The 27,980-nt window shown below is 46.5% G+C and overlaps 1 protein-coding gene across 4 annotated transcripts; it reads right to left on the bottom strand.

Moving 5' to 3' along the window:
* Positions 1-139: 139 nt before the first annotated feature.
* Positions 140-27,933, bottom strand: GSS (glutathione synthetase). Of its 4 annotated transcripts, XM_063633777.1 has the most exons (14): positions 27,723-27,848; positions 26,836-26,862; positions 23,782-23,918; positions 18,025-18,170; positions 15,002-15,077; positions 14,560-14,699; positions 13,725-13,841; positions 8,952-9,032; positions 8,772-8,849; positions 7,586-7,652; positions 3,942-4,136; positions 3,358-3,439; positions 1,396-1,585; positions 140-658 (listed from the first exon to the last, which is right to left on the bottom strand). In XM_063633777.1, the coding sequence occupies exons 3-14, from the start codon at positions 23,908-23,910 to the stop codon at positions 535-537; spliced, it is 1,425 nt and encodes a 474-aa protein (XP_063489847.1). In that variant the 5' UTR covers positions 23,911-23,918; positions 26,836-26,862; positions 27,723-27,848; the 3' UTR covers positions 140-534. The 4 variants fall into 4 exon arrangements, with proteins under 4 accessions (XP_063489847.1, XP_055121890.2, XP_055121891.2 ...); XM_055265915.2 differs by lacking the exon at positions 26,836-26,862 and having other exon boundaries at positions 27,847-27,933; XM_055265916.2 differs by lacking the exon at positions 26,836-26,862 and having other exon boundaries at positions 27,843-27,898.
* Between the last annotated feature and the right edge of the window lie 47 nt (positions 27,934-27,980).

Here is a 27,980-nt window from a genome sequence, read left to right as displayed (position 1 = left end):
CAGGGTTCCACCTGTAGAGTCTGGTCTAGGGGGACCCTGATTACAGACCAGTCACTTTCCTGCTCTAATACATCTAAAGTGGGCTAATGTAGATTACAGCTCCCCCCTCCCCTCTATGCACAAAGTAAAGAATCATCACTGAATCAGCAATGCAGTTTTATTTAAGGCAGAATTAGGGAAAGGCTATGCCCCTCCACTCCCCCTCCTCCTACCACTCAGTCCTATCCCAAGTCAGGCACTGGAACCTGCTGAAAAGGCTGATGAGGGGCTGACAGGAGTGGGGCAGGGTTCATGGACCTTTACTTCAGAGCAGCTTCCCCTCAGCTGTACCCACATCTCAAGGATTTGGGGGCCTCTAGATCTCATCTAAGGGAAACACAACTTTTCTGGTCCTCAGATGGAGAGCTGGGGTAAGGTACCAGTATTTACCCTTCCATAAAAACTCTGGAGGTCTTTAGGAGGATACCCTTCAGGAGGGCTAGGAGAGGAATGACAAATACAGAGGATAGAAGGTCCTGTGGCCTGGTTGTGCCCTCACACAGGGTATGGGTTGTCCAGGACTGCCACTCCCGCTGCCACACCACCATCTGCATGCTCGATGGCTTTGGTTCGAAGTAGATGCCCCACGTGCTTGTTCATCACGAGTGTCTTTTCCTGCCTATAGAAGTCGAGGCAGGGGACGCACATCACCTGGACTCAGCCTCAAACCCAGGACCTTCCCTGGACCCAGCTGAGCAGTACATGGGTAACTGACTATACCCAAGAAAGTGCTAGGATTTTAGAGTCTCTATGCCTCTCTGGAGTCTCCTTCTAGTCCTAGGTTGTCAAACCATGTGTTCTGAGTCCTCTCGGTGCTATTTGGAATTTCCTTCACGGTTGCAAAGGACTTCTCATCAGGGCTTCATCTGATACCCTGGTGAGGTGGGCAGGTCTTGGGTCCTTGGCCTTATTTTATTTATTTTTTTTTGAGACGGAGTCTTGCTTTGTTGCCCAGGCTGGAGTGCAGTGGCGCAGTCTTGGCTCACTGCAAGCTCCGCCTCCCAGGTTCACGCCATTCTCCTGCCTCAGCCTCCCGAGTAGCTGGGACTACAGGCGCCCGCCACCACGCCCGGCTAATTTTTTGTATTTTTAGTAGAGACGGGGTTTCACTGTGGTCTCGATCTGACCTCGTGATCCGCCCGCCTCGGCCTCCCAAAGTGCTGGGATTACAAGCGTGAGCCACCGCGCCCAGCCGACCTCATTTAATAGATAAAGAAACAGGTAATAAAGCTAGGGATTGGCAGAGCTGGCACCAAAGCCCAGGATTCCTGACTCTTTCCAGTGTTCCCCTCTAGGCTCACTTGGCTGGCACTCTTGCAAGCAGGTAGTAGAAAGAGCTTCTCCTGATTGGCTCACCTGACATAGACCCCAAAGATGCCCAGCTCTGAAATGCACTGGACCACTCGGGCAGGGCTGCCAGGCCGTAGCAGGCAATTCTCAAAAGGTTCAGGTTCGATCTTCTCCATGAGGATGTAGGAGGCCCTCTCCTCACTGTCCTTCAGCTGTTTCAGGGCCTGTACCATTTCCTCCCCATATAGGTTGTTACCTGCAATGAAACTGGCCAGTCACCCTGGACCCTCTGCCTACCTCCTCCATCCCATGCCCTCACTTTTGGGGCCACATGGGCAAGTCAGCAGCCTCAGTTCCTGGCACCCGCTCAGTGAAGCCAGGGCATATCTGGCTCCCCAGGAGGGAAGCTCACTTTGACAGGAGAGCCCTTACGCATGCACTGAACACATCTTCCACTACACTGTTCCACCCTGGTTCTCCTCCTACCTACAGCTGTTCCTTCTCAACCTCCATTACTGGCTCCTTCTCTTAAATGCTGGGGTCCCAGGGGAATTGGTCCTCCACGCTTGCTCTCTCCTCCATGTACATTTTCCCAGGGAGATCTATTCCTGAGTCTCCATCTATACCGTAAAAATTGTTAACTTTTGGCCGGGCATGGTGGTTTACACCTGTAATCCCAGCACTTTGGGAGGCCGAGGCAGGCGGATCATGAGGTCAAGAGATTGAGACCATCCTGGCCAACATGGTGAAACTCCATCTCTACTAAAAATACAAAAATTAGCTGGGTGTGGTGGCACGCACCTGTAGTCCCAGCTACTCAGGAGGCTGAGGCAGGAGAATCGCTTGAACCTGGGAGGTGGTGGTTGCAATGAGCCAAGATCGTGCCACTGCACTCCAGCCTGGTGACAGAGCGAGACTCCGTCTCAAAAAAAAAAAAAAAAAAAAAAAACCCACAAAAAAACCCAAAAAAATTGTTAACTTCCAAATATTTAATGCAGGCTCCCTGCTTAGACATCATGTGACTGGCCCCCAAATAAACTCAACTTGTCCAAGCAGAACTTATTACTTCTGCCTGAACCTGCCCCTCCTGGACCTTCCTACTCCCAATCAGGCAAAAGGCACCCCTGAGTCATACTTAACTCCTCCCTTCCACTACCCTCTCACTATCTAGGACATGTCTCTCCAGTTGGCCCCACAGTCATAGCCCTAGCCCAGGCCTCTACGTTGCTCTTCTGAACAACTGTATCAGCCTCTTCCATGGTCTTTCTGCTACCAATGTCTGCCCTCATTCCAGGACATCTTCTACAATGCAGAAACTTTGTAAGTTTTGCAAGTTCCCACCACTGCTAACCACTTGAGTCCTGGATCAATGAGTCCCTTCCTGGCTTAAAACTCTCTAATGGCTTCCCACTGCCCTTAAGATAAAATTCAATTTCTCAGTATATATTCAAGCCCCTTTATAATCAGGATGCAAACCATTTTTCCAGCCTAAATCCCTGTCCCCTCCCAGCTCCCCCTCCAGCCTCACCAGTTTCTCATTAACCTCCAAACATCCCACACTTCCATGGCCCAGTGCCTTGGCTTGAGGTTGTCCCTTTTATATGGAACATTCTTCCTCCTTTCCACCTGAGAAATTCCTACCCACCTCTTGAGACAAAAATTTAAAAAATCCTCTCCTCTGGAGAGGCAGACATGACCCCTGACCTCAAGGAGTTTCAAACTAGAAAGGAAAACAGACATGTATTCTCTCCAGTCTCCTAATATGACCCTACTCCACTTCCCAACAATCTACCCACAGGCACCTCAGGGAAAACTTGTCCAAACCCTTCAATGCTGGTTAATCAGATTCCCCTGTGCTCCCGGCCTTGGTCACAGGGTCTTAGGGGACACTGTCCAACATGTGGCCTGTGTCAGTTCCAATAGTATCCCCCATGCCCAGGACTGTGCCCAGAGTAAGTGCCAATGAGCACTGGCCACAGCCTGCTAGTCCCTCTCATTGAGGAGTCCTGCAAAGGGGGATCCACCTACCTCCACCCTCTCTCTGGGGCTTTAGCACAAACCGGCTAGGGGCAGCAAGGGCCTCGGCGATGGCCTGGTCCCCTTCTTCACCCTGGCAGGAGGCAGAAAGCAGTTATCAGAAGTTTAAAGGCTAAAGAGGCAAGAAGCTTAGGTCCAGCTGGTTATGCAGAGCAGCATCAGAGGAAGAGCAGGAGGGAGAACGGCCACAAATTCCTTCAGGCGGGATGCTACTATCTGGATGACACTCCCAACAAACCCCCTGCAGAAGCCGATGCAATGAGAACAGGCCTTTCTTTAGCAACAGCTCAGGGCTCTGCAGCAGGCAGCCTGATACGCTTCTCAATTCTTGCCACCTGCCTTAGTCCCTTCCCTCTGGTTGCCATCCTCATCTCTACCTTTGCTGAGGGAGCTTACAAAGGATTCCAGCCCCCATCCTTCCATTATGAGGCTGCCCTTCTGCTCAGAGTTCTAGGGGTTCTCCAGAGCATCACCAACCCTTGTCAGAATGCCAGCTCCACCCGCCCCAACACATTGGGCTCTAGGTCTCTGCCACCTAGGAGGCCTGTGGTAGGAGAAACAGGCTGCCCACGTACCACATCCAGTGAGTAGAGGCCAGCAAAAGTGGCGCGGAGGCGGGCCACAGCCTCAGGCTGGCCAGGGAGCAACATCTCCAGCATGCCCGGCCTGCTTAGCTCCTGCTGCACCTTCTTAGTCCCAGCCAGCTGGGTGGCAATATCTGGGCACTTGGCAGCACGTGACCTCTCCAGCAGTAGACGTGCTTCCCAATTCTGCAGAGGGAAGAAGACAAAAGGAATTCGACTTTATTTTACTTCAGCTGATGTTTACTGAACATCCATTAGGTGCCAGGTATCATGATTTGTATCTTCACCCTCACTATCACCCAGGATCATTGTAACATCCTTGTGAGCCAGGTGTGATATGTTATAGTTATGTATCATTGTGCCAGACTGTGAGCCCCTGCAAAGGCAAGAATCCCCCAATCTGTGGGAAACAATAGAAGGTGTAAGGGTAGAACACTTGTCTATGTGCTCAGCTTCCCACTGTGTTCCATACTCCCTACCATGGCCTTCAAGATCCTTCAGGAGCTGGCTCCTGTCTACTTTTTCAATCTTGTACCATCCCTGATTCCTAGTCTCTGCCATTCTAGCCACACAGGCCTGTCATTCCTCAAATCACAAAGCCCTTTCCCTCCTTAAGGCCTGAACTGCTTTTCCCTCAACCTGAAACCCCCTTCCTTTCGGCTTTTCCCTTGCATAGCTGGATCCTTACCATCCTTACATCTCAGCTCAATGTCACCTTTTCGGAGAAGGCTTCCCTGTCCACTCTATTTAATGTGGATTTCCCATAATTCTCTATCTTTTTACCCAGTTGTTTCATTGAAAGCAGTTACCTGAAACTAAAACACACACATGCACACATGCACACATGCACACACACGCACACAAACATACACAAATCTCAATTTTTTTCTATATTTTTGTTTACTTTTTTTTTTTTTCTTTTGAGACGGGGGTCTTGCTCTGTCACTCAGACTGGAGTGCAATAGTGCAATCTTGGCTCACTGCAACTTCCACCTCCCGGGCTCAAGCGATCCTCCCTCCTCAGCCTCCCAAGTAGCTGGGACTACAGGTGCACACCACACCCAGCTAATTTTTGTATTTTTTGTAGAGATGGGGTTTTGCCATGTTGCCCAGGCTGGTCTCGAACTCCTGAACTCATGCAATCCATCTACCTAGGCCACCCAAAGTGCTGGGATTACAGGTATGAGCCACAGTAAATGGCCATATTTTTGTTTACTTTCTGATGTCCATTTCTCTGACCAGACTGTGAGCTCCATAGCACAGGGCTCTTATCATTTTCCTCATTTTCTATTGTATCTCCAGTGTCTAACACAGTTCCTGGCACTTTGCAGTTGCTCAATAAATATTTGTTGTTGTTGCTGAATAAGTTGAAATTTGAGTGGGGTTCTGAAGGACAGGTAGAGCCTGACAAGTGAGACTCAATAGGGAAGGGATATTCAGGCTAAGAGAATAATATGAAGAAAGGTCTCAAGTGGGTGATCACAGGATGAATGGTTCATTACTGCAAGAGCTGAGGGTATAAAAGGCAAGGAAACAGCAGGGGATCATGCCTCCCAACTCCAGTTCCCATTCTCCTGCAATGGGGAGACAGTCTGTCTGTGGTTCCAGACCACTGCAAACTGCACCCAGCAGGATCAGGTCTCTCCTGTGGCCCCCACCCAATGCTGTCCTTCCTTTGATACTACTGGTCCACCTGTAGCACCTTCACCCGATCTTCATCAATAACCCCAGGAACCCCACTACTAGTCTGGCATTCCACGCAGAATCACAGGTGACCAGAACATCAGAAATAAACCCAGAGAAATACCCCATTATGTTAGAAGCAGGAAAGCAAAACCAAAGATAAGCAAGGACTTGCCCAGGGTCACCTAGCAAGTCACTAAGCCTTCTAGATCTCTCTCCATGTCTAAACCTGCTCTGAGCTGCTCAGTTCCCTAAAAATGTCTACCTCTTGGCCAGGCGTGGTGGCTAACAGTGCTGTAATCCCAGCACTTCGGGAGGCCAAGGTGGGTGGATCATAAGGTCAGGAGTTCGAGACCAGCCTGGCCAACATGGTGAAATCCTGTCTCTACTAAAAATACAAAAATTAGCTGGGCGTGGTGGCGGGTGCCTGTAATCCCAGCTACTCAGGAGGCTGAGGCAGAAGAATTGCTTGAAACTGGAAGTCAAAGGTTGCAGTGAGCCGAGATTGCACCACTGCACTCCAGCCTGGTCGACAAGAGCAAAACTCTGTCTCAAAAAAAAAAAAAAAAAAAAAAGTCTACCTCTTTAAACACTATTTTCCTTCCTTGTTATCTCAAACTCTTCTAAGTTTTCTTTGTCCTGTTTTGAAATCTAGACCTATTTTTCCAATAGACAGTTTATCTCTCCTGTAGTCAGCAAGTTGCCACCACTGCTAACCACCGATCTAAAGAAAAGGATGTTCTATCGAGATGCCACCTCTGTAGAGCTTGCTCATATGGAGCTCAACCCTGGCGGGGAGTCCTAGATGAATTACAGACCTAGAAGGAGCCCCCTCAGTTTTCTAGTGTAGCTCCTCCAGCTCACAGAAACAGACCTAGAAAGGGTCAGGAACCTGCCCATCATCACACAGAGGCAGTCAAGCTCATGACCTCCAGCTCACTGCCCATGGTATTTCTAAACTGATTTCCTCCTTTATCATCTCCCAGCTGACAGCAGAGCTTCTTAGCCTCTCCATGATGTGGATGTTAGGCGCAGAGAATGGGAATACCATCGGCCTGAAAGTCAGAAAACCTGGGAACTTCCTGTGGGGACTTTGAGAAGCCTCTCCATCTCTCTAAACCTTAGTTTCTCCATCTGTATAATGGGGATAATTATATGCCTCACCGAGTGGTTGTGAGGGTTAAATGAAATAATGGATGTGGACACTAATGAAACTACACGGTAGGATAGCAATATGAGGTGATATTACTGTCATTAACATGAATGAGGAGATGATAAAACTTTCTTTTTTTTTTTTTTTTTTTGAGACGGAGTCTTGCTCTGTCGCCCAGGCTGGAGCGCAGTGGCACGATCTCGGCTCACTGCAAGCTCCGCCTCCCGGGTTCACGCCATTCTCCTGCCTCAGCCTCTCCGAGTAGCTGGGACTACAGGCGCCCGCCACCACGCCCGGATAATTTTTTGTATTTTTAGTAGAGACGGGGTTTCACCGTGGTCTCGATCTCCTGACCTCGTGATCCACCCACCTCGGCCTCCCAAAGTGCTGCGATTACAAGCGTGAGCCACCGCACCCGGCCGATGATAAAACTTTCTGATTCAGATAAAGGAAACGTAAGAGTTGGCAGAAAAAAAATGGTCAGCAGTATGCTGGAACTGGCTTACATCAGCTAGTGAGAGCTGATTGTTGTTAAACATTTGCCAGCACATCTCTGCAAACAGTGTAAATGGCTGAAGCTCTGTGGCTTCCTGAGGATTCCAATTCTAGAAGACCGTGTTTGTAGAGTGAGAGGTAGCAAAAGGCTTGAGGGAGGATAGGAGGTTCTAGTGGCAAGCTCCCTGAGAAAGAAGTGAAGTGAGGACTCGGAAAACCCAGGTTGTTATAAGCCTGAATTGGATCTCTGTGGAGCTCTTGTGGGTCCCAGGAGGCAAAGAACGGTCTCACAGAAAATACCAACCTGTAGACTGTACTGACGAGGCATGTAGCCATCCCGGAAGTAAACCACAGCAATTTCCTGGCCATCCCTGGAACACAGGATGGAGAAGGCTGCTATGTTAAATTATAACTGATTTGTTCAGTGGTTCAATCTATTTCAGGGTGCATCAAGATGAACTTGGCTTTTTCAAAATTCAGCCCACAGTGGGAGCCTGGTCAGGGGTTCACTGGAACCAGTGAAAGTAGATATCCACACTACCAGGGCTTCCACTGAAAACAGGGAGGTGTGCCGTACGGAATACTTTAGAATATTCCAGATTTAGAGTCATTCTAAGAAGGCCAGAAGGAACAAGAAGGTCACTAGAATCAAATTTGGTAAATGCATAAAAATGTTGGCTCGAAATTACCGAGCAGCAGAATCATACTGCCATGTGTAGTAAAACACACTTTACATTTCCACTGCTTAAAGCAGCTGAAACCAGACTGAAAAAGTTTTTAATGGCAGGGGTGAAGGTGGCAATGCAAACATGTAAAATGATGAGTCTGATTAAGACACAGACTTTTTAAATGTCTTTTCCTTTTCTTTGACCTATTTGATATTGTCTAGTTTATCTGAAAAGTAAATTAACTACTTTGTTTTGTTATGATAAAAGCACATTTTGAAAAACAGTGAGTGGTATTGTGAAATTCCATGGAGAGTTTTAATTTTAACAATCACAAAGGTCTAGGTCTAAATATATGTGCTGCAATGCTACCCAGATATGTAGCACTAAAGCTACCTGGTGGTGGCCCCTAGAGAGAAGGATAAGGCTTGGCTTGGAACACAAATCCAGGCCCGAGCTCAGACAGTGGCATCCAGACCAATCACAGAATGAGCCAGCTGCTCCTCTTCCTCTCTGACTGCCCAGCTCAGCTTCTCAGGCCTGACCTCACCTTACTAAGAGGGGCAAGAAAACTTTTGGGAACTTAGGGCATATGAAAACTAAGATGATCTCTAAAGAGACCCTGATCCAGAATGTCAACAGCTCTGATAGAAGCACAGCGTGGTGGCTTTCTCCAAAATTTCCGGGGAGGATGAGATATTTCAGAAATTATGAGAGAAGGAAGCAAGCCATCACATCTCCCAGAAGAGAGAAACATTTTGGGGAAGAGGGTGGCAGGATGAGTTTCATAAACCAGCCTTCCACTGGATTCTTGCGAATGCTTACACAAACAGCCTTCGGTCTTGGTCCAGAGACCCCTTTTCAGAGATATCTTCAAATGTTCGTCGGATCACATGGATGTTCCTGGGAAAAATGGGCAAGAGCCACAGGGAATGGAGGCTATGTTCTGAGTGCCCCACCCCCAATCCTGGAGCCACACCTAGAAGTCCCCGTTCCTTTACTCACCTGGCCAGTAGCTCATTCTCTATGGCACGCTGGTCAAATATGTTTCTTTCCTTCTCTTGAGCAATCAGTAGCACCAGAGCACTGGGGAAAGAGCACAGGTGGCCCAAGGCTACCATAGAACTTGTTCTTCCTTTGTTTCTCCCCTCAACCCCCCCACCGCCCCACCTCCTGGAATAAGAATAAGAACACGGCTTCCCTGAAAGAACAGATGTTCCCTCTCTCGGGAACCTTGGGATTACCTCAGGCATAGACACCTGATGCTATCACATATGATTTCCTGAAAATAGAAAACTTCAAAAATGAAGATGCCTCTGACCCTTCTCCAGTGGGCAGATGAAATATTTAATGATGTCATGGGTTGATGAATTTCTGTGCAAATTAAAATTTAGATTTAAAACCATTTCAAAAACCCAAGAGGACTTTTTCTTAGAACTTAACATAATTCTAAAATCTTTCTGGAAGAATAAACAAGTGGGAGTATTGAGGAACATTTTGTAAAAGAACAATGCAGGGGGTCCGTGGCTAATGGCTCTATTACTAGATTGTAAAGGATACAGTAAAGGAGTGTGGTTCTTACATGAAATGGAACCCTACAGAAACCCACAGGGCCAACTACAAACAAATACATTATCTCCTGGGCCCTCCCAAGATTCCTGTAATGTACACAGGGCCACGTTTGATCTCATAGTATTAATGAGATCACTAGGGCTTATGGGGCTTCTTCCTCTCTGATTATTCATGTATTTCTTAAAGAGGCAGGGGCTTGAGGACTCAGGGAAAAGCTTATGCCAGGGAACTATCTGTTTGGCTGCCAGCTAACATATTTCCGTTGTCAAAGATAGGTCCAGTCCCCTAACAGATTCCTAGGGCGAATGCTCAGCAGTACCAAACTCCATTTTTTTTTCTTTTACATTTTATTTTATTTATTTATTTTTTTGAGACGGAGTCTCCCTCTGTCGCCCAGGCTGGAGTGCAGTGGCACAATCTAGGCTCACTGCAACCTCCACCTCCTGGGTTCCAGCAATTCTCTTGCTTCAGCCTCCCAGGTAGCTAGGATTTCAGGTGTGCGCCACCACCCCTGGCTAATTTTTGTAGTTTGAGTAGAGATGGGGTTTCACCATGTTGGCCAGGCTGGTCTCAAACTCCTGACCTCAGGTTATATGCCTGCCTCGGCCTCCCAAAGTGTTAGCATTACAGGTGTGAGCCACCGCGCTCAGCCTCCAAACTCCATTTTTGCTGTGACCGTACTGCTTTGTGTTTGTGGCTTCTTCCTGAGACCCATGGAACCCTAGGCTTTGGCTTAGGATTCTAAGCGTATACTCCCTGACCTCCTCTACTTAGCCTCTCTTCTCTGTCTCTGCTTCTCCCGACCTTGGCTGAACCTCTTGGTCTAAAACTCTGTTTGCCTGACTCCTTTCTGCTTAGCCAAAATATAGGTCTTAGTAAGTCCCCTCTCCTGGTTTGCCTGAAATCTCATGAGGTCAGATGTGACATTAAGCTGAGTCTTGGCTTTGAGTTGGGTGCCTGAGAGACAAACTAAAAGTGGTGCTCTCACAAGTCATCTTGCCCTGAGAGAGTCCTAAGGGCCAATGGCTTTGCTCTTCACTTTGCAGCCTAAACTGTCCCGCTCGTGGGTGAGGGTGTGTGTGGAAGGGTGGCAGTTGGCCCAGGCTGGCCCACCTCCAGAAAGAGGCGGAGGAGGAAGGCTGGCAGCTGGAGGTTAAAGAGGAACTGCACGCCCCAGCTAATTAAGTCAGCCTGCCAACTGCTAAACAATCAGAGCTGGGCTCAGAAAACATATGTGACCTCTCCTGCCTTCAGTTCTGAGCAGTTCTCAGCAGTCTGTTTCCTAGTAGGAAAGTTGTCAGCTAAGGAAGCATGCTGGCTGGGGGTGAGGACCCCCGAGTGCTAGTCCTGGCTCTGCCAGTGACTTGTAGTGTGTCTTGGTAATTGACTTGGGTAAGGCAATTTCGTTCCTTGGGCCCTGGTTTTCCCATCTATAAAATAAGGGTGTTATGGCCGGGCATGGTAGCTCACGCCTATAGTCCCAGCACTTTAAGAGGCCGAGGCGGGCGGATTGCCTGAGGTCGGGAGTTCGAGACCAGCCTGACCAACATGAAGAAACCCCATCTCTACTAAAAATACAATATTAGCCAGGTGTGGTGGTGGGCGCCTGTAATCCCAGTTACTTGGGAGGCTAAGGCAGGAGAATCCCTTGAACCTGGAAGGCGGAGGATGCAGTGAGCCGAGATCGTGCCATTGCACTCCAGCCTGGGCAACAAAAGCAAAACTATGTCTCAAAAAAAAAAAAAAAAAAGGGGTTAAAAAGATACAGTTCCCAACCTTTTATCACCAGTAGTCCCCTTTTCTTATTCTACTCATTCTAACCACAGGCCCTATGCTTTGAGAGTTTGTCTAAATTGAAATTGTAAGTCATTTTGCAGGCTTCCATTTTTAAAAAATTTTAAAAATCATGAGATAATTGACGAAAATTAATCTGCTCTACCAGTGCAGTTTTTCAGTCAATACTGTGGAACCATATCTCTTAGAGGCAGAACAGGGAAGTAGAGAGAGCACAGGCTTTAGAGGCAGATGAATTCTACACTTACCGGTTGTGTAACTTTGGGCAAGTTATTCAAACTCTCTTAGCCTCGGTTTGCCGTTGTATGAATTAAAACTAATACTTGTCGAATGATAGCTATTATTATTTGTTTTTGTTTTTGTTTTTGTTTTTGAGATGGAGTCTTGCTCTGTCGCCCAGGCTGGAGTGCAGTGGGGTGATCTTGGCTCACTGCAACCTCCACCTCCTGGGTTCAAGCGATTCTCCTGCCTCAGCATCCCAAGTAGCTGGGACTACAGGTGCCTGCCACCATGCCTGGCTAATTTTTGTATTTTTTAGTAGAGACAAGGTTTCACCATGTTGGCCAGGCTGGCCTTGAACTCCTGACCTCTGATGATCCACCCGCCTAGGTCTTCCAAAGTGCTGGGATTAGAGGTGTGAGCCACCACACCCAGCCTATTATTATTATTGAAAGTACCACATAATGATCCACACAGATTTTTAAGAACATTTTTCAGATCCATGATCTCATTTAATTCTCACTAACACCCCTTTAGGTATTATTATTACTCCTATTTTACAAATGAGGAAACTGAAGCTCAGAGAAGAAAAGAACTAACTTGCCAAGGTCATGTGCTAGGCCAGCAGAAGAACCTATCTCACTCTCACAACGGGGGAAGCCAGTTCTGGCTCAGGTGCCACGTAACTCCTACCTACTAGTGCCTAATTCTGGACACACGAGTATTTTCTGTCCACATTATTGACAGGCTGGCAGGCAAAACCCTCTGCAGCATTTGTCTGTCAGCAGTTCCCTAGCTGACCCATCCCCTGGTTTCACTCTCTTAAAATACAACCTAGCCAATACACTTGAAAGAATATTTGTCTGACGACTTCTAAATGCTCACAGTCTGAGGTTTCTTAGGTCTTAGTGAGGCTTAGCAAGGACAGAGAGGCTCCCTTGGAGGTAAGGGCATGATTAAGAGTGGAGGTTTTGGAGGGAGGTAGACTTTGGGATCTGCCACCAACTCATCACTTAGCCTTAACAATTCACTTCGGTTCTCAGAACCTCAGTTTCCTCATCTGTAAAACGAGGGAGTTGAACAGTATTGACCTCAGAGAGCTTATTATGAGAATTCAATGAGATCCTGTACGTACAGAGCTTAGCACAAGGTGTGGCACTAGTAAGTGTACATTAAGGACTATTAATGCTATATTAACATTGCAATAACTGTTAGTATAGAGGCCCCTCGATGATCTGAAAATCATTTACCTAACATCTTCACTTGAGAAATAGGAAGAAAGCAAAAAATGCCTCTAAGCAGTTAAAAAGGATACCATAAAATTCCGTAGTCAAAGCTTATGCATTTACTCATCCAAGAGGCCCTCACACTCTTCAGACCCAGTCATAACAATCTGGATCATTTGTTTTCCCAAACCACTGCAAATCAGAAGGGAGCCATGGGCACGGGGGGTGGAGGATTCCAAATTCAAGCACACCAACAGCAGTCAAAACAGCGAGCTGAGAATTGGGAAACAGACAAGAAAACTATGAAGAAAATGAATGAGAGGCCGGGCACAGTGGCTCATGCCTGTAATCCCAGCACTTTGGGAGGCCAAGGTGGGCGGATCACGAGGTCAGGAGTTCAAGACCAGCCTGACCAACATGGTGAAACCCCGTCTCTACTAAAAATACAAAAATTAGCCAGGTGTGGTGGCGTGCGCCTGAAATCCCAGCTACTCAGGAGGCTGAGGCAGAAGAATTGCTTGAACCCGGGAGGTGGAGGTTGAAGTAAGCCAAGATTGTACCACTGCACTCCAGCCTGGGCGACAGAGTGAGACTCTGTCTCAAAAAAAAAAAAAAAAAAAAAAAAGGAAATGACTAAGAACTTAAAGCCTAACAGTCAGAGCTATTAGTGCAGGCAAACAGCCTTGGGTGCCTCTCTAACCCTAGGTAGCACTACTGTATTACAGCAAGCTGCAATTGTTGACAGTCATAATGACGACCTCCAGTCAATAAGAAAAAGTTAAATCATAGTCAGCATCTGTTATTTAAGAAGGAAACCTTAAAATAATTTTGGCATGTAAAGGTGTAAGTTTCTATTCCTAGAAAAATCCCCTTATTCTCTAATGATGGCCGGCAAGAAAAAAAGTTGCTAAACCCATGAATGCTGAAACTAAAGCAGGATCCTCCTGCTACCTTTTCACACCCTTACTTGGGTGAGCCGTAGAGCTCCCAGGCTTTGGCAATTCCCAGGGCCAGTCCCTTGCTGGGATTATTAGAGAGGATCTTGCCAGCTTCTTTGGTCTTACTCAGGACACTGAGAACATGTCTGTTGGAAGAGAGATGGCTGTTCAGTAATTGGATGAACCTGGAAGACCCCTCTGCCCATGACCTCATATATGCAGAAACATGACTCTGAGAATCAGCTGAGCACTAAAAAGCATCCTCCCATCACATTCCTGGAAGATCCACTTTAGGTTGGAATATGCTGGGCTGCCCTAACCTTGGCCCCTGGTGTATATGCCTAGAGGAGACCTGAGAGCCTCTGTCCCCCCCCCAACCTACCCTAGGATCCCAGTGAGCTGGAGCCCCTTACTCTGGGCCTCCAGGTGCTGTCTGGAATCCTGCTGCAGACCATCTAAAATCATTGCAACCTGGAGCATCACTGCTTGCTAGAAATGGATGCTACCAGGCCCAGCCTCCAGACAGAAGTCCCTGCATTCCTCTCTCTGGGGCTCTCAAGATATTGTTCCCTCTGCCTGTACAATGGAGGGACAGGACTAGATGAGCTATGAGGTCCCTTTTCTCCCTGACATACCAAGGATCTGATTACAAGTGGAAACTGCTGTCGGGGTGGCCAGGGGCAACATGTGACCCAGGGCCCACTGATTACAAGTGGAAACTGCTGTCGGGGTGGCCAGGGGCAACATGTGACCCAGGGCCCAGGAAAGCACAGTCATAGCTGAAGTTCCCTGGCCTAGCCAGTGACTGTACACCCATCAGCATGTCACCCCACAGGTATGCCTGGGGCTGCCCCGGGGACCCACCGGTGCACAGCTGGGGTCCGGGAGGCCAGGCCCCCAAAGCTGGCAGAGATGGTGTTGATTTCGATCTGTTTCAGGGCTGGGGAGCCATCTGCGCTGCGCTGGAACATGTAGTCTGAGCGATTCAGGCCCAGGAACACGGTCTGTGGGGAAAACTGAAGGCTGACAGTACCTGCCCAGGGACTGACTCTGAGGACCTAGCCACAGAGCACACAGGTACCATGAACACTACATAGAGATTAGAGGTACCAGCAAGCACTCTCAAGCCCAGTGGGATCGTTCTTCCGGTCATCCTAGAATTGGTCACTGGGATAAACCCAGTGAGGACCAGTGAGAGGCAGATTCCCATGAGCTGAGGGCCTGGACCAAATTCTTCTAGCAAAACAGAAAACAAACAGAGATGGGAGGGAAGGTTACAGACTGGAGTAGGGCTGGGAATGGTTACCTGGGCAATGCCCTCTTTTAGGACTTGCTTGTGGATGTCAAAGAGACGAGCGGTAAAGTCATCCTGTTTGATGGTGCTGGAGGAAGAAACAGAGAATATTTTGCAGGCTTAATTGGACCTAAAATTTCAAGGAGTCCCATCCCTACTCATTGACTCCTGAATCCTCTCTGAGTCTACTGGCCAAAACTTGAATGTCCACTCCAACGTGGTAGAGAACAGTGGCTAAGAATCCAGCTCTAGACCCGTGTTCAAATCCCTAGTAGGCAACCTCAGGGAATCATTTCACCTCTCCGTGTCTCAGTTTGCTGATGTTTAAAATGGAGAAGAATATAGTTATATTTATATCTTAGGGTTGTGGTAAAAAGTCAATAAGATATTACATTCAAAGAATTGAACATACTGCTCCAAAGAAGAGCTAGAAAATGACATGATATACCTATTCTACTTGAATAGCTCTGATGGTTGGCAAGCCTTCTGGTTGGCCTAATACTAACTCTCCATAGCTTTTCCTATACTCTGTGACCTCCCAGAGTGAGCCTTCTCCTCCTCCTCCACGGCAGCCCTCGGAGATTAGAAGACAGCAGTTATGCCCTGTGCACCGATAAGATTTTTCTGACCCAAACTAAATATCCTGGTTTTTTTTTTTGTTTGTTTGTTTCTTCTTCAACTAGTCCTCATACGATGTGATTTCCTCAGGGAAGCCTTCCCTATCTGAGTCAGATACCCCTGCTATGTGTTCTCACAGAACTAAGAACCACTCCTTTATAGCACTGACTACAGTTGCAGTTTTACATTTTCTTTGTGTGATGATTAGTGTCATCTCTCCTGTTTGACTATCAACCTCATGAAAGTAGTGGCTGTGTCTATGCAGGCTCATCGTCATAGCCCAGTGCACTGCCATGACGTGTGACATGTGTTAGGGGCCTATCCAGTATGGTTTTCTGGAGCCTCAACAAGAGCCACAGTAAGAAGGAATCCACAGGTAATTAACGTCACACTTACTGCCCTTTGAGATTCAGGGTGGATTCTGCACACATGCTCAAGCCTGGCTCACCTTGTTACAGAAACATCACAGCAGACAAGTGGGAGAAGCCAAGTAGCCCAGGCCTGCCCTGAAGTTCCTCTGCTCCTCAGCCAGCTCTCTCCCAAGGGTGAGCTCTCTCATGCCAGCCCTTGGTTAGGAGGAGAGTCCCAGCTGGGCTTCAGCCTCCAAGAAAGTTGAGACACATTTTCCTTTTTCTGAAGAGGTGCTCCCCTTCATGTGTTGTAGGGGCTCTTCTCCCTTAGGAACTAGGGTTTATATGTGTATGAGAGGAGAGAGGAACAGAGAAGGCAGGGATTGCAAAGATGAGCTGCAAGTCTCCTTCATAATTGCATCATTAGGGTACATAAGCCAGGCTGCTCATGTTTCCCACAATCCAGGATTGCAGGTACAAAGCTGGGCCCATTCAAAGAAACAGCTCAGGGGCAAAGTGGTGGGCAGATTCATACATTCATGACTCATTGGGTTTTTGGCTACAAGTCAATGGTTTCCAAGCTTCTGACCATTATGACCCCTTCTCATATTCACCCACACATTTTTAAAAGATTTTGTCTCTAACAAAAGTCTAATTTCTGTTGAAAAATTAATCAAAGACATGCAATTACAGGTTGGATATCCCTTATCCGAAATGCTTGGGGCCAGAAGAAGTCTTTCGGATTTTGGAAGATTTGCATTATACATAAGGGGACATCTTGGGGATGGGACTCAAGTCTAAACACAAAATTCATTTGTTTCATATACACCTTATACTCATAGCCTGAAGATTATTTTATACAATATTTTAATTAATTTTGTGCATGAAACAAACTTTTGACTGTGTTTTGACTGTACCTGTCACATGACATCAGGTGTGGCGTTTTCCACTGGTAGAGTCATGTGGTGTTCAACAAGTTTTGAATTTTGGAGCATTTCAGCTTTTGGATTTTTGGATTAGGGATGCTCAACCTGTACAGTATATACACGTCTAGCATGTATATGTAAATACATAATATTTATAGATATTTAATTCTACAATGAATATATATACACACATATATATATATGTATTATTACTTCTTTTTTTTTGAGATGGAGTCTCGCTCTGTCGCCCAGGCTGGAGTACAGTGTCGTGATCTTGGCTCACTGCAGCCTCTGCCTCCTGGGTTCAAGCGATTCTCCTGCCTCAGCCTTCCAAGTAGCTGGGATTATAGGCACCCACCACCAGACCCAGCTAATTTTTTTGTATTTTTAGTAGAGACGGGGTTTCACCATGTTGGCCAGGCTGGTCTCAAACTCCTGACCTTAAGTGATCCACCCATCTTGGCCTCCCAAAGTGCTGGGATTACAGGCCTGAGCCACCGCGCCCAGCCTATATATATTTAATTCTAAAATAAATAAAGAAATTTTAAGAAATTGCCCCAGAATCTGAAGAAGAAAAAAAAAAAAGATCAAGGGAAAGAGACAGAGAAGGGTGCATGGGCTGAACCATTTCATAGGTTGCTTCCTCATGCCCTGAGTGTGGCCCAGTCTGTACCCCATCCCATCCAAAGATGAGAGGCCTGAGGTGACGAGAAAGGATCGCTGCTTAAGAGAAGTAGAAAATCTGACTTTAACCCAATAACCTTCCCTACCTCTGTTTTCCTCCAAAACTAGGCTGACTTTCCCTAATTCCAAATGGAAATCTCAGTCTTCAAAGTAGGGTGTCACGGATTATAGAATGTCAACAATGAAAGGGATCTTGGATTTAAGCCAATCTCTTCATTTTTCAGATGAAGAAACCTTAGGCCCAGAGAAGGAAAGGGAGTGGCTTGAGGCCATATAAATAACTGGTTGAACCAGAATTAGAAGCCAGCTTTCCTGACTCCTGTGACTTTTTGTTCTTTGGAGGTACCTTTCCTCTACCCCACCAAGTCAGCTGACACAGTAACACCTCACGGCTCAGCAAACTTCCAGTTCTTTGGTTCTGGCAGCTCCTGGCCCCCCATGCTTCACTATCCCCTACCTGGAAAGAGTTTGCTCCAGGAAGGCAGCGTTCTGGCTGACAGCATCCACTAGCAGGTTGAAGTCCATCTGCACAGCATAGGCTTGCTCCAGCAGGGCACTGGGGACCAGTGAGGGGAACAGCGTGAATGGGGCATAGCTCACCACCTGTGATCAAGAAGAGAGAATGGGACAGGGGTAGGGCATCTGTGAACGGGTTGTCTTCCTGCAAATGGAATCCCATGGAAAGTCTGGCCTACATTTACTGAGGACACACCAACTGTAGATTACTGGTTACCTCGGGAGAGTGGAAGGGGGAGAGTGGAACACAGAGAACTTCCAGATTCTGTGATAGTTTATCTCTACATATTAAAGAGAGAGAAGCAAAAAAGCAAAAAGCAAATAACAAAAAGAAACCCACAAGTTATTGAGCACTTACTATGTGCAAGGTACTATTTTAAATACTTTACATAGATTCATCATTTAGCCCTGTGAGGAAGATACTATTATTATCCACACTTAACAGAGAAGGGACCTGAGAAAGAGAGGTTAACAGATCCAAAATTATATTCAGCTAGGAACCGGTGCTGGGATTTGAACCAGGATGGTTAACAGATCCAAAATTATATTCAGCTAGTAACTGGGGGTGCTGGGATTTGAACCAGGATGGTTACTAAACACAATACACACATACATACACCGAAGCCTACTCCTTGCTGGTTGGTGTTCAAGCCCAGGACCCTCCATGCATCAAGAGCTCACACTCCAGTCTCCTTGCCTTTTGATTTTGATTTGGTTACTGAGTAGGACAAGTGAACTCTGGTTCCCTTAGTAGAAGCCAGGAGTGTTTTTTCCACCAATGTTAGCGATGGTGACTCAGGTTAACAGGCCTAGAGTTCAGCTGCATTCCGCATTCTTTGGACTTTATCATAGACAAGAAACCCAAACACCATCAGGACACTGATTCTAGAAGGGAAAAGTGCATTCTGAGATCCCTGCCAACAACTGAACTAGAACTTGGGTAAGAGATGAAAAGAAAATCTTGTGACTTGTATTATGAAGCATTCCTGAGTTTAATCTTTGAGTTAATATCAGTTTGTCATTATGGTGGTATAAGTTTATAGTGTTAGAACTTGGTATTTATGTATTTATTTTTAAAGTACTATTTTTTTTTTTGAGGTGGAGTCTCACTCTGTTGCCCAGGCTGGAGTGCAGTGGTACAATCTCGGCTCACTGCAACCTCCATCTCCTGGGTTCAAGCAATTCTCCTGCCTCAGCCTCCCAAGTAGCTGAGACTACAGGTTCGTGCCACCACACACGGGTAATTTTTGTATTTTTAGTAGAGATGGGGTTTCACTGTGTTGTCCAGGCTGGTCTCGAACTCCTGGCCTCAAGTGATCCGCCTGCCTCAGCCTCCCAAAGTATTGGGATTACAGGCATGAGCCACCATGCCCAGCCAAAATATTATTTTTTTAACAGGTAATACAAATACATGATACAAAATTCAAAAGAGACATAAGAATATATAGTGAGAAGTATGTCTCACTCTCATTCTAGTCTCCTGGGGAAAAGGCTGGGCCCCAGCCACCCAGTTCTCCTCCCCAGAGGCAAATGACAGACGAGTGTCTCACACATCCTTCCAGTCATCTTTGTATTGATATATATATATAGTATACATATATATTTTCTCTTTTTTTCACCCCCACAGCAAGCTATAGTATATTGTGCTTTTAAAATATTGCCTTATATATTCAAATAGAGCGTTTTCATTATTTTTAATTGCTGTATAGTATTCTACTCTTTGGATATACCATAATTTATTGGATCTAGTATATAGGTGATTTCTTTATTTTCCCATTACCATTAATGTTTCAATGGGTCTCCTAGAATATACATTCTAGATATTTTTGTATATGAGAAAGTCCGTACATTCTAAATTTCTGAAAGTAAAAATATCAAGTAATTCAGGTAAATCTATTTTAAATTTTGGTAGATAATTCCTAAATTACCCTTCTTAGCATCTTTTTGTTTTGTCTTGTTTTTGGAATGGGGTCTTACTATGTTGCCCAGACTGGAATACAGTGGCTATTCATAGGTGCCATCATAGTGCACTATAGCCTCAAATTCCTGGGCTCAAGCAATCCTCCTGCTAAGCCTTCCAAGTAGCTGAGACTACAGGTGTATACCACTGCCCTGGCCTCAGCATCTAAGATAAAACTGAGGAAGGCTATTTGTGAGAACAAGGTTTATTCAGCCTGAAGCCTTTATGAGTTAGAATGGGAATGACTGCAGATTACAGAAGGGGTGACCTAATACCCTGAGTAGCTATGTGATGACTACGGGAGCATTTCCTTGGCTTGAACACATGGAGCTCTGCCGTCCCCAACAAGTCTCATCTTGGCCTGAAAAACTCAGAGTTTTTCTGCTAAGACAACCCTCTGCCTCTGTCCCAGGACTCATTTATGCCCTCCTGAATTTAGGATCAATAGTATATAGCTGTTCTCTGCTATCTACAGGCTAAAGGCTGAAACACACAATCTTCTCACTTTTGATAGAGACATTAACATAAAATAACATTATTGGCAGGGTGCGGTGGCTCACGCCTGTAATCCCAGCACTTTGGGAGGCCGAGGTGGGCAGATCACATGATCAAGAGAGCGAGACCATCCTGGCCAACATGGTGAAACCCCATCTCTACTAAAAATACAAAAATTAGCTGGGCGTGGTGGCACACACCCGTAGTCCTAGCTGCTCTGGAGGCTGAGGCAGGAGAATCGCTTGAACCCAGGAGGCAGAGGTTGCAGTGAGCTGAGATCGTGCCACTGCACTCCAGCCTGGCGACAGAGCGAGACTCTGTCTCAAAAAAAATAAAGAAACATTATTCTACTATTTTAAAAAAACTATAGCACAGGGGTGCATGACAAAATTCTGCTTTGTAGCCAGGGAAGCAACAGGGAGTTGTGGCAAAAAGAAGGACTTGCATCTTCTCTAAAGGGGGCAGCCAAAACTCTGCTCTAGCCAATTGTTGCCATGTAGGAAAGTAGGCCAGAGCTGCCAGATGATATAATTTTTCAAGACAAGTTGGGTTGCTAGATTGTTTTTTTAATTTCATGATTTTTTTTTTTAAATGTTGGCTCTGACTTTTTAAAAATACTCTGGTGAAAAAAACTGTTAACAATGCTTGCCCCTGGTCAGGGAAATAGTGGCTGGAGGAAGGGGACTTACTCTGTACTGAATACCCTTTTGAATTTTGAGCCCTGTTCAAATGTATTTGAATGTATTACTTATTGTAAAAAACAAATTAACTCCCCAAACACTGCAGGAGCCAAATACTCAGCCTAGATATGGCTAGTTTGCAGCTCTAATCTACAGGATAAAGTTCACACTCCTCCTCCACCCAGTAGCTAAGGCCCCTTGGCTGTCTGACGCTGGCCTGCCTTCTTTCCCACTATATCCACTTATGCGCCCTGCAAGTCAGCTGCATTCTCTTGAACATTTTTTTTTTTTTTTTGCCTTTTCCTACTTTTGGGTCCTTGCTATGCTGTTCCTTTTCCCTATTTGTCTTTTAAGGTCTAGTTCAAATACCACCTCCCATCTCAATCATCTAATTATAATGAACTACTCTTTCTTCCAGCTGTCCTATATAGTATCTTGGGAGAGGAAAAAAAAGCATGGATGTTCAGAGCATGGACTCAGGAGCCAAATTCCTTGGGTTCACATCCTGGCTCTGCCAATTATTTTACCATTTAAGTGAACTCAGGTAGGTTACTTAGCCTCTCTGGGCTTTGGTTTCCTTATCTCTGTTGTGGTGAGGAGTCAGTGATTCCAAAGTGTTTAGAATAATGCCTGGCACAGACTAAATACTCAATAAATGATAGTTAACTTTGTGTAGCAGACTGCCTGTGTCTCCTCATAGGGCTGACATTATTTAATTTTGTTTTGTGGGATGTTCTCTAACTAGACCAGGAGCTCCAGAGGCTAGGGCTCTGGCTGACTCACTCTCTGTCCTCAGTGCCTAGAATGGCCCGGCATAGAGCGGCATTTGGTAAAGATTTGGAGTAAAATCATTCTCTCTCTCTCTCTCTCTCTCATACACACACACACACACGTACATTTTCTGACTTTTTTTCTGGATGAGAAATCTCACTGTGGATTGCGCCTTATCTAGGCTCCATTACCTCCCAGAAAGACCAAGTGCTGGATCTTCACACGGTACCTATTGATTAGCAGAAGAAACAAAAGCTTGGAAGGGAAAATGCTTCATTTTAGATTCATACAAGTAATTCACAAAATCTAGGTTCACAGCTCAAGCAATTCTATTCCCTACCATCAGCGAACTTTAGGTGACAAGACATTGTCATTTACTTGGGCCTTAGCAGACAATTACTGAGTATGGACTCCGTCAGGCCTGTATTAGGTTCTGGGCACACAGAGACAAAGAAGAATGGGGCTGGCTAAAAAAAGAAAAGATGTTGGCAGCTCTTTAGTCACCAATATGGTCTTAAGGTGTACTGTTAAGTTAAAGAAAAAAAAGTGGGCAAAAGGAGGCTGGGCACAGTGGCTCACACCTGTAATCCCAGCAATTTTGTGGGGGCAGAGGCCAGTGGATTACTTGAAGTCAGGAGTTTTAGACCAGCCTGGACAACATGGCGAAACCCTGTCCCTACCAAAAAAAAAAAAAAAAAAAAATTAGCCAGGCATGGTGGCACATGCCTATAGTACCAGCTACTTGGGAGGCTGAGGTGGGAGAATTGCTTGAACCCAGGAGGCGGAGGTTGCAGTGAGCTGAGATTGTGCCACTACACTCCAGACTGGGCAACAGAGCGAGGCCCCAAGGAATATATTTACTTGTTATTAGTTACTTTTTATGAATAAGCCATCTGAAAGAATCAACAAGAAACCAAAACACAGGCTGCATTATAGGGTAAACCCTTGTACCCTTTGAATTTGAACCATGAAAATGTCTTACCTAGTCACCAAATTAAAAAAGCTTTTTTTTTTTTCCTAAGGATGAGGTTTTAAAAAGGTGTGGTTTGGACTCAGCAGTTCTACTTTTACATATTGACCTGGAGAAACACTCACATAGGTGCCCCAACAGACATACGCATGGATGTTCCCTATAATGCTATTTATGGTCATAAAATCATGAGAAATTACCCAAATAGACATGAGTAGAGGGAAGCTAAACTGTGATACACCCACATCTGGAATGCTATGCCTCAGAATGAAGTTGACCCCAATGGAAGGCATTAGAAAGTTCTAAGACAGACTATTAAATAAAAAACCAAAAACATATCATAGAATAATATATATGATACAATTTGTTTTTTAAAAAAGACATATTTCTATATATACATATCTATGTATATAAATGTACAGAGAAAGGCTTGAAAGGATATATCACAAACCAGTTACAGAGAAGGTAGAGTGATTATGGGGTTTTCAGTAATAGCTCACTGGGCAAAGTGCTTCACATGAATCACCCTGTAATTCTCTTACCAAACCAGTGAGGTAGGTCCTATTATTATCCCATTTTTACACCTGAAGAAACTGCAGCTGAGAGGGGTTAAGTAATTTGCCTAAGTCACACTTCAAACCCATATTTAAATTTCATTACTCCAGCACGCTGCTTTTTTACTTTCTACTTCTAGAGATCAATTTTAGTTACTGGAAAAAATAAGGCAAAAGAGATATGGTCCCTGATGCAAAGGAGCGACCCTCAGCCTGGCCGGGGCCAGTGAGCCATGGTGAATGCTGTGGGGAGCAGCTAGGGGCTTACCTCCGAGGAAGTGGGCTCCTGTGAGGTCCTCAGCAATACTCCCTCAGCCAGGGCCCGGTCCACGGCCTGCCGTGCCAGCTCCTCTAGCTGCTGTTTATCTTGCAAGAGGCTCCCCCAGTTGGTGGCCATCCCAACAGCTGCAAAAGATGGAGAGAAAAGAGTTGGTGACAGATGGCCTGAAGCCCAGCAACCACCTAAACTGGCTGGCAGCCACACCCAACACAGCAGGACCTTGACCTCTGTTGGAAGGGAACAGCGTGGTATACAGGAGTGAACACTGGCTGGTTCTAGCTCTTACCAACTTCCATGTGCACAAAATAGAAAGCTTGACAAAGCATTTCCATTGCCACTCTCTCTTTTGATTCCTAACACAATGGCATTATTCTCACCGTAAGGAAGCAGAGGCTCGGAGAGGTGAAATGACTTGCCCGAGGTGATGACTGGTATAGCCTGGACTTGAACCCATGTCTCTGGACTCCCAGCCTAATGCTCTTCATTGGAGAAAGAGGCACTAATACCAGATGTGACTGGGGCAAGCTCCTTCCCCTTCCAGAGCTACAGATTCCCTAACTGTGAAACAAGAAGAATCGGGTAGATCAGTTTCCAAACCTGGCTGAACATTCTGGGGAGCTGGGAAAGAATACAGATTCCTGGGCCTCATCCCAGAGACTCTGATTCAAGAGGCCTGATGGGAAGGATGGGTTGAGGCTTTGTATTTTTTTTCTTTTGATATGGAGTCTCACTCAGTCGCCTAGGCTGGAGTTCAGTGGCTCGATCTTGGCTCACTGCAACCTCTGCCTCCTGGGTTCAAGTAATTCTCCTGCCTCAGCCTCCCCGAGTAGCTGGGATTACAGGCACACACCACCACGCCTGGTTAATTTTTTGTATTTTAGTAGAGACGGGGTTTCACCGTATTAGCCAGGATGATCTTGATCTTCTGACCTTGTGATCCACATGCTTTGACCTCCCAAAGTACTGAGATTACAGGCGTGAGCCATCACGCCCAGCCGAGGCTTTGTATTTTTAACAAGTTTTCCTGGGATAGGAGTCACTGCAGTACATTATTAGTTCCCTTCAAGTTCCAACAACTCATGTCAGCAGATCTCAAATAAACTACATGCGAAGGGGGAGGGAGCTGTTTGCGGAATACCATGAAATGCGAATAAGGTGAACTCCTCCCTTATACGAACCCGAAGGAATCTTAGTAGCAGGAAATGATTACATTCCATGTATAGACATTTATCATCAAAGCACCAAAAGACAGAAAATATTTTTGAGAAATCACATAAGCAAGATGGAAATCACTGAAACCCAAGTGTCCAGTGTAATAGGAGGAGTTGTCTGATTGGTTGCCCAGAGACATACAGAGGTGTACAAACTCACACCCTGATAACTCATTCATTTTTCAGCAAGCCTCAGGAGTTTAAGATCTGGGTAAAAATCTGGAAACACAGTCATTAATTTTGTTCTGCCCTGTTGCCATTTAATAGAACATGGCTGCCCAACTCAGTGGTCCCCAGGAAGGGAGTTAGAGAATAATAGGAAACCTCCATCACATTCAGCTCTGTCCCCCTGTCCCCATGACAGAGCTAGTGCCAGGCCAGTTATGAAAGTCTGCCAGCCTCAGCACAATGCTTTGAAAGAAGGCGCATGTGACCTCAAGAGGGTCCTGATGATATCCCTGTTGAGTGAGACATAGATGAGGGCAGTCACAGTAAAGAACAAGGCTCAAGTCAGACAGCCAGACCTGGGTTTGAGTCCATAATAATACGACTTCTCCCTTTTCCTTTTTCCCTCCCCTCCCCTTCCTTTTCTTTCTTTCCTTCTTTCTTTCTTTCTTTCTTTCTTTCTTTCTTTCTTTCTTTCTTTCTTTCTTTCTTTCTTTCCTTCCTTCCTTCCTTCCTTCCTTCCTTCCCTCCTTCCTCTCCTTCCTTCTTTTTCTTTCTTTCTCTCTCTCTCTCCCTCCCTCTTTCTTTCTTTTTTTTTTTTTTGACGGAGTCTGGCTCTGTCGCCCAGGCTGGAATGCAGTGGCGCGATCTCGGCTCACTGCAAGCTCCGCCTCCTGGGTTCACGCCATTCTCCTGCCTCAGCCTCCCGAGTAGCTGGGACTAGAGGCACCTGCCACCATGCCCGGCTAATTTTTTGTATTTTTAGTAGAGACGGGGTTTCACCGTGTTAGCCAGGATGGTCTCGATCTCCTGATCTCGTGATCCCCCACTCTCGGCCTCCCAAAGTGCTGGGATTACAGGCGTGAGCCACCGTGCCCAGCCGACTTCCCTTTCAAGTAAGATTGCTGTGTGGATTAAAAGAGAAAAATCAGTGTGAAATTTATCAGCAGTGTTTGAAGCTCTACACATGAGACCATTTTTTGGCTGTACTCTCTTTACAGGTAGGAGGAGACTTGTCAGAGGTCACACAGAAGCCTAGTGGCAGAGCCAGGACAAGAACCCATTACTTTGACATTAGAGTAATGAAACCCTCCATGAGCCCCCATTGTTCCACAACTCTGGAATTCCAACATCTGTTTGCTGTTGGGTTTCTATTTAGTTGGCAAACACTGATTTGCATTTAATGCCACTCCCTTGACAAGGTACTGGGGACATGGAGGAGAAGACATAAAAATAATCACCATGGGCCAGGTGTGGTGGCTCACACCTGTAATCCCGGCACTTTGTGAGGCCGAGGCAGGTGGATCACCTGAGGTCGGGAGTTCAAGACCAGCCTCACCAACATGGAGAAACCCCATCTCTACTAAAAATACAAAATTAGCCGGGCGTGGTGGCTCATGCCTGTAATACCAGCTACTTGGGAGGCTGAGGCAGGAGAATAGCTTGAACCTGGGAGGTGGAGGTTGTGGTGAGCCGAGATCGTGCCATTGCACTCCAGCCTAGGCAACAAGAGCAAAGCTCTGTCAAAAAAAAAAAAAAAAAAATCAGATGAAGGTGCTAAGTGGGCCCTTTGTTTTTCTCATTCTACAGCCTCAACCCTCCTGGGCTTTATTTATGTTTTGCTGATGACATTCAAATCTACATCTTCACAGCAATACTTTCCTACCTTCGAACTAGAATATCCAATTGCTTCCTGCGAGTCTCCATACAACCAGAATAGAATTTGTTGTTGTCTCCCACAAATCTGCTTCTCCTCTGATGAACCCCACCCAGGTACCCAAGCCTTGAGTACTTCTTTCCTACATCTCACTCTCCTCAAATCCTGTGGATTTTGCTGCCTAAGTATATAGTACTTTGAATTCCTTTATTTATCTCCATTTCCAGTGTCTGTAGCCTAGCCCCGGCCACTGTCATCTCTTCCCTGGGCATGAAACAGATTCACAGTGAGGTATCTTCAGTGACCAGGATATGTCGGCCTCTGTCCCCCTACCAGGACTTGGCACGTGCTGTCTTCTCTTTGGAACTCTCCCCACCACTCCTGATCAGGGCTCGCGATTTAGTTCCGGAAGCCGTCCCTGTTCTCCGCCCCGGGCTTCTACATTCTACAGCCCATCACTTTTCCCTGTACCGTAGGAACAGCGTTTGTCTTGATCACTTCTCTACCTAGTAATTAGCCGCGCTTAGTACTGTATTCATTCATCACATGAATGAATGAAGAATGAATGACAGACCGGCCAGATCACCGAAAGCCTCAAAACGCCCACAAGGAAATCGGTCGGACTTTATCGCCAGGACTTAGGCCAGTGCCTGGAAAGGCCCCGAGGCAACGACACGGTCGGCTGCCCAGGCTGGCCCAACTTCACGGGCCCGCTCGCTTCCACCCTAGACAAAGTTTGGCCCTAATCGCTCCCCGTTGTAGTTCTAACTGGCTCCAGTCTCACTGGCCCACAGGCCCCGACACCGGCCCGATTTAAAGGCAGGAGATCCGGAAAGTCTGGGATCAAGGCGCGCCAGCCCAACCCCCTCACTAGACACTAGTTTCCCCGCGCATACGAAGGGTTTCAGCCACAAGATCTCTCGGCCTCCGGAGTTCCAATCTCTTGCCAGACCCCTCCCTCACATCGTTCCTCCCGAGGAAACGTGACCCGTGCCGGCCGCCGTGGCCGCTCCAACCTACTCGTTCGCCTTGCCTCCGCGCACGGTTCTCTCGGCCCTCGCGCCGCTACCCAGGCTCAGGGGGCGGGGCCTCGATGTGACCCAGTGCGCTTGCGCGGACCGCCCCGGCTAGGCTTAAAGAGCAGGGCGGGGACA

Source organism: Symphalangus syndactylus, chromosome 24 (assembly GCF_028878055.3).
Source record: "Symphalangus syndactylus isolate Jambi chromosome 24, NHGRI_mSymSyn1-v2.1_pri, whole genome shotgun sequence".
Lineage (NCBI taxonomy): Eukaryota > Metazoa > Chordata > Mammalia > Primates > Hylobatidae > Symphalangus > Symphalangus syndactylus.
Note: the sequence above shows the minus strand (reverse complement) of the source record. Positions and strands in the feature narration are given on the sequence as shown.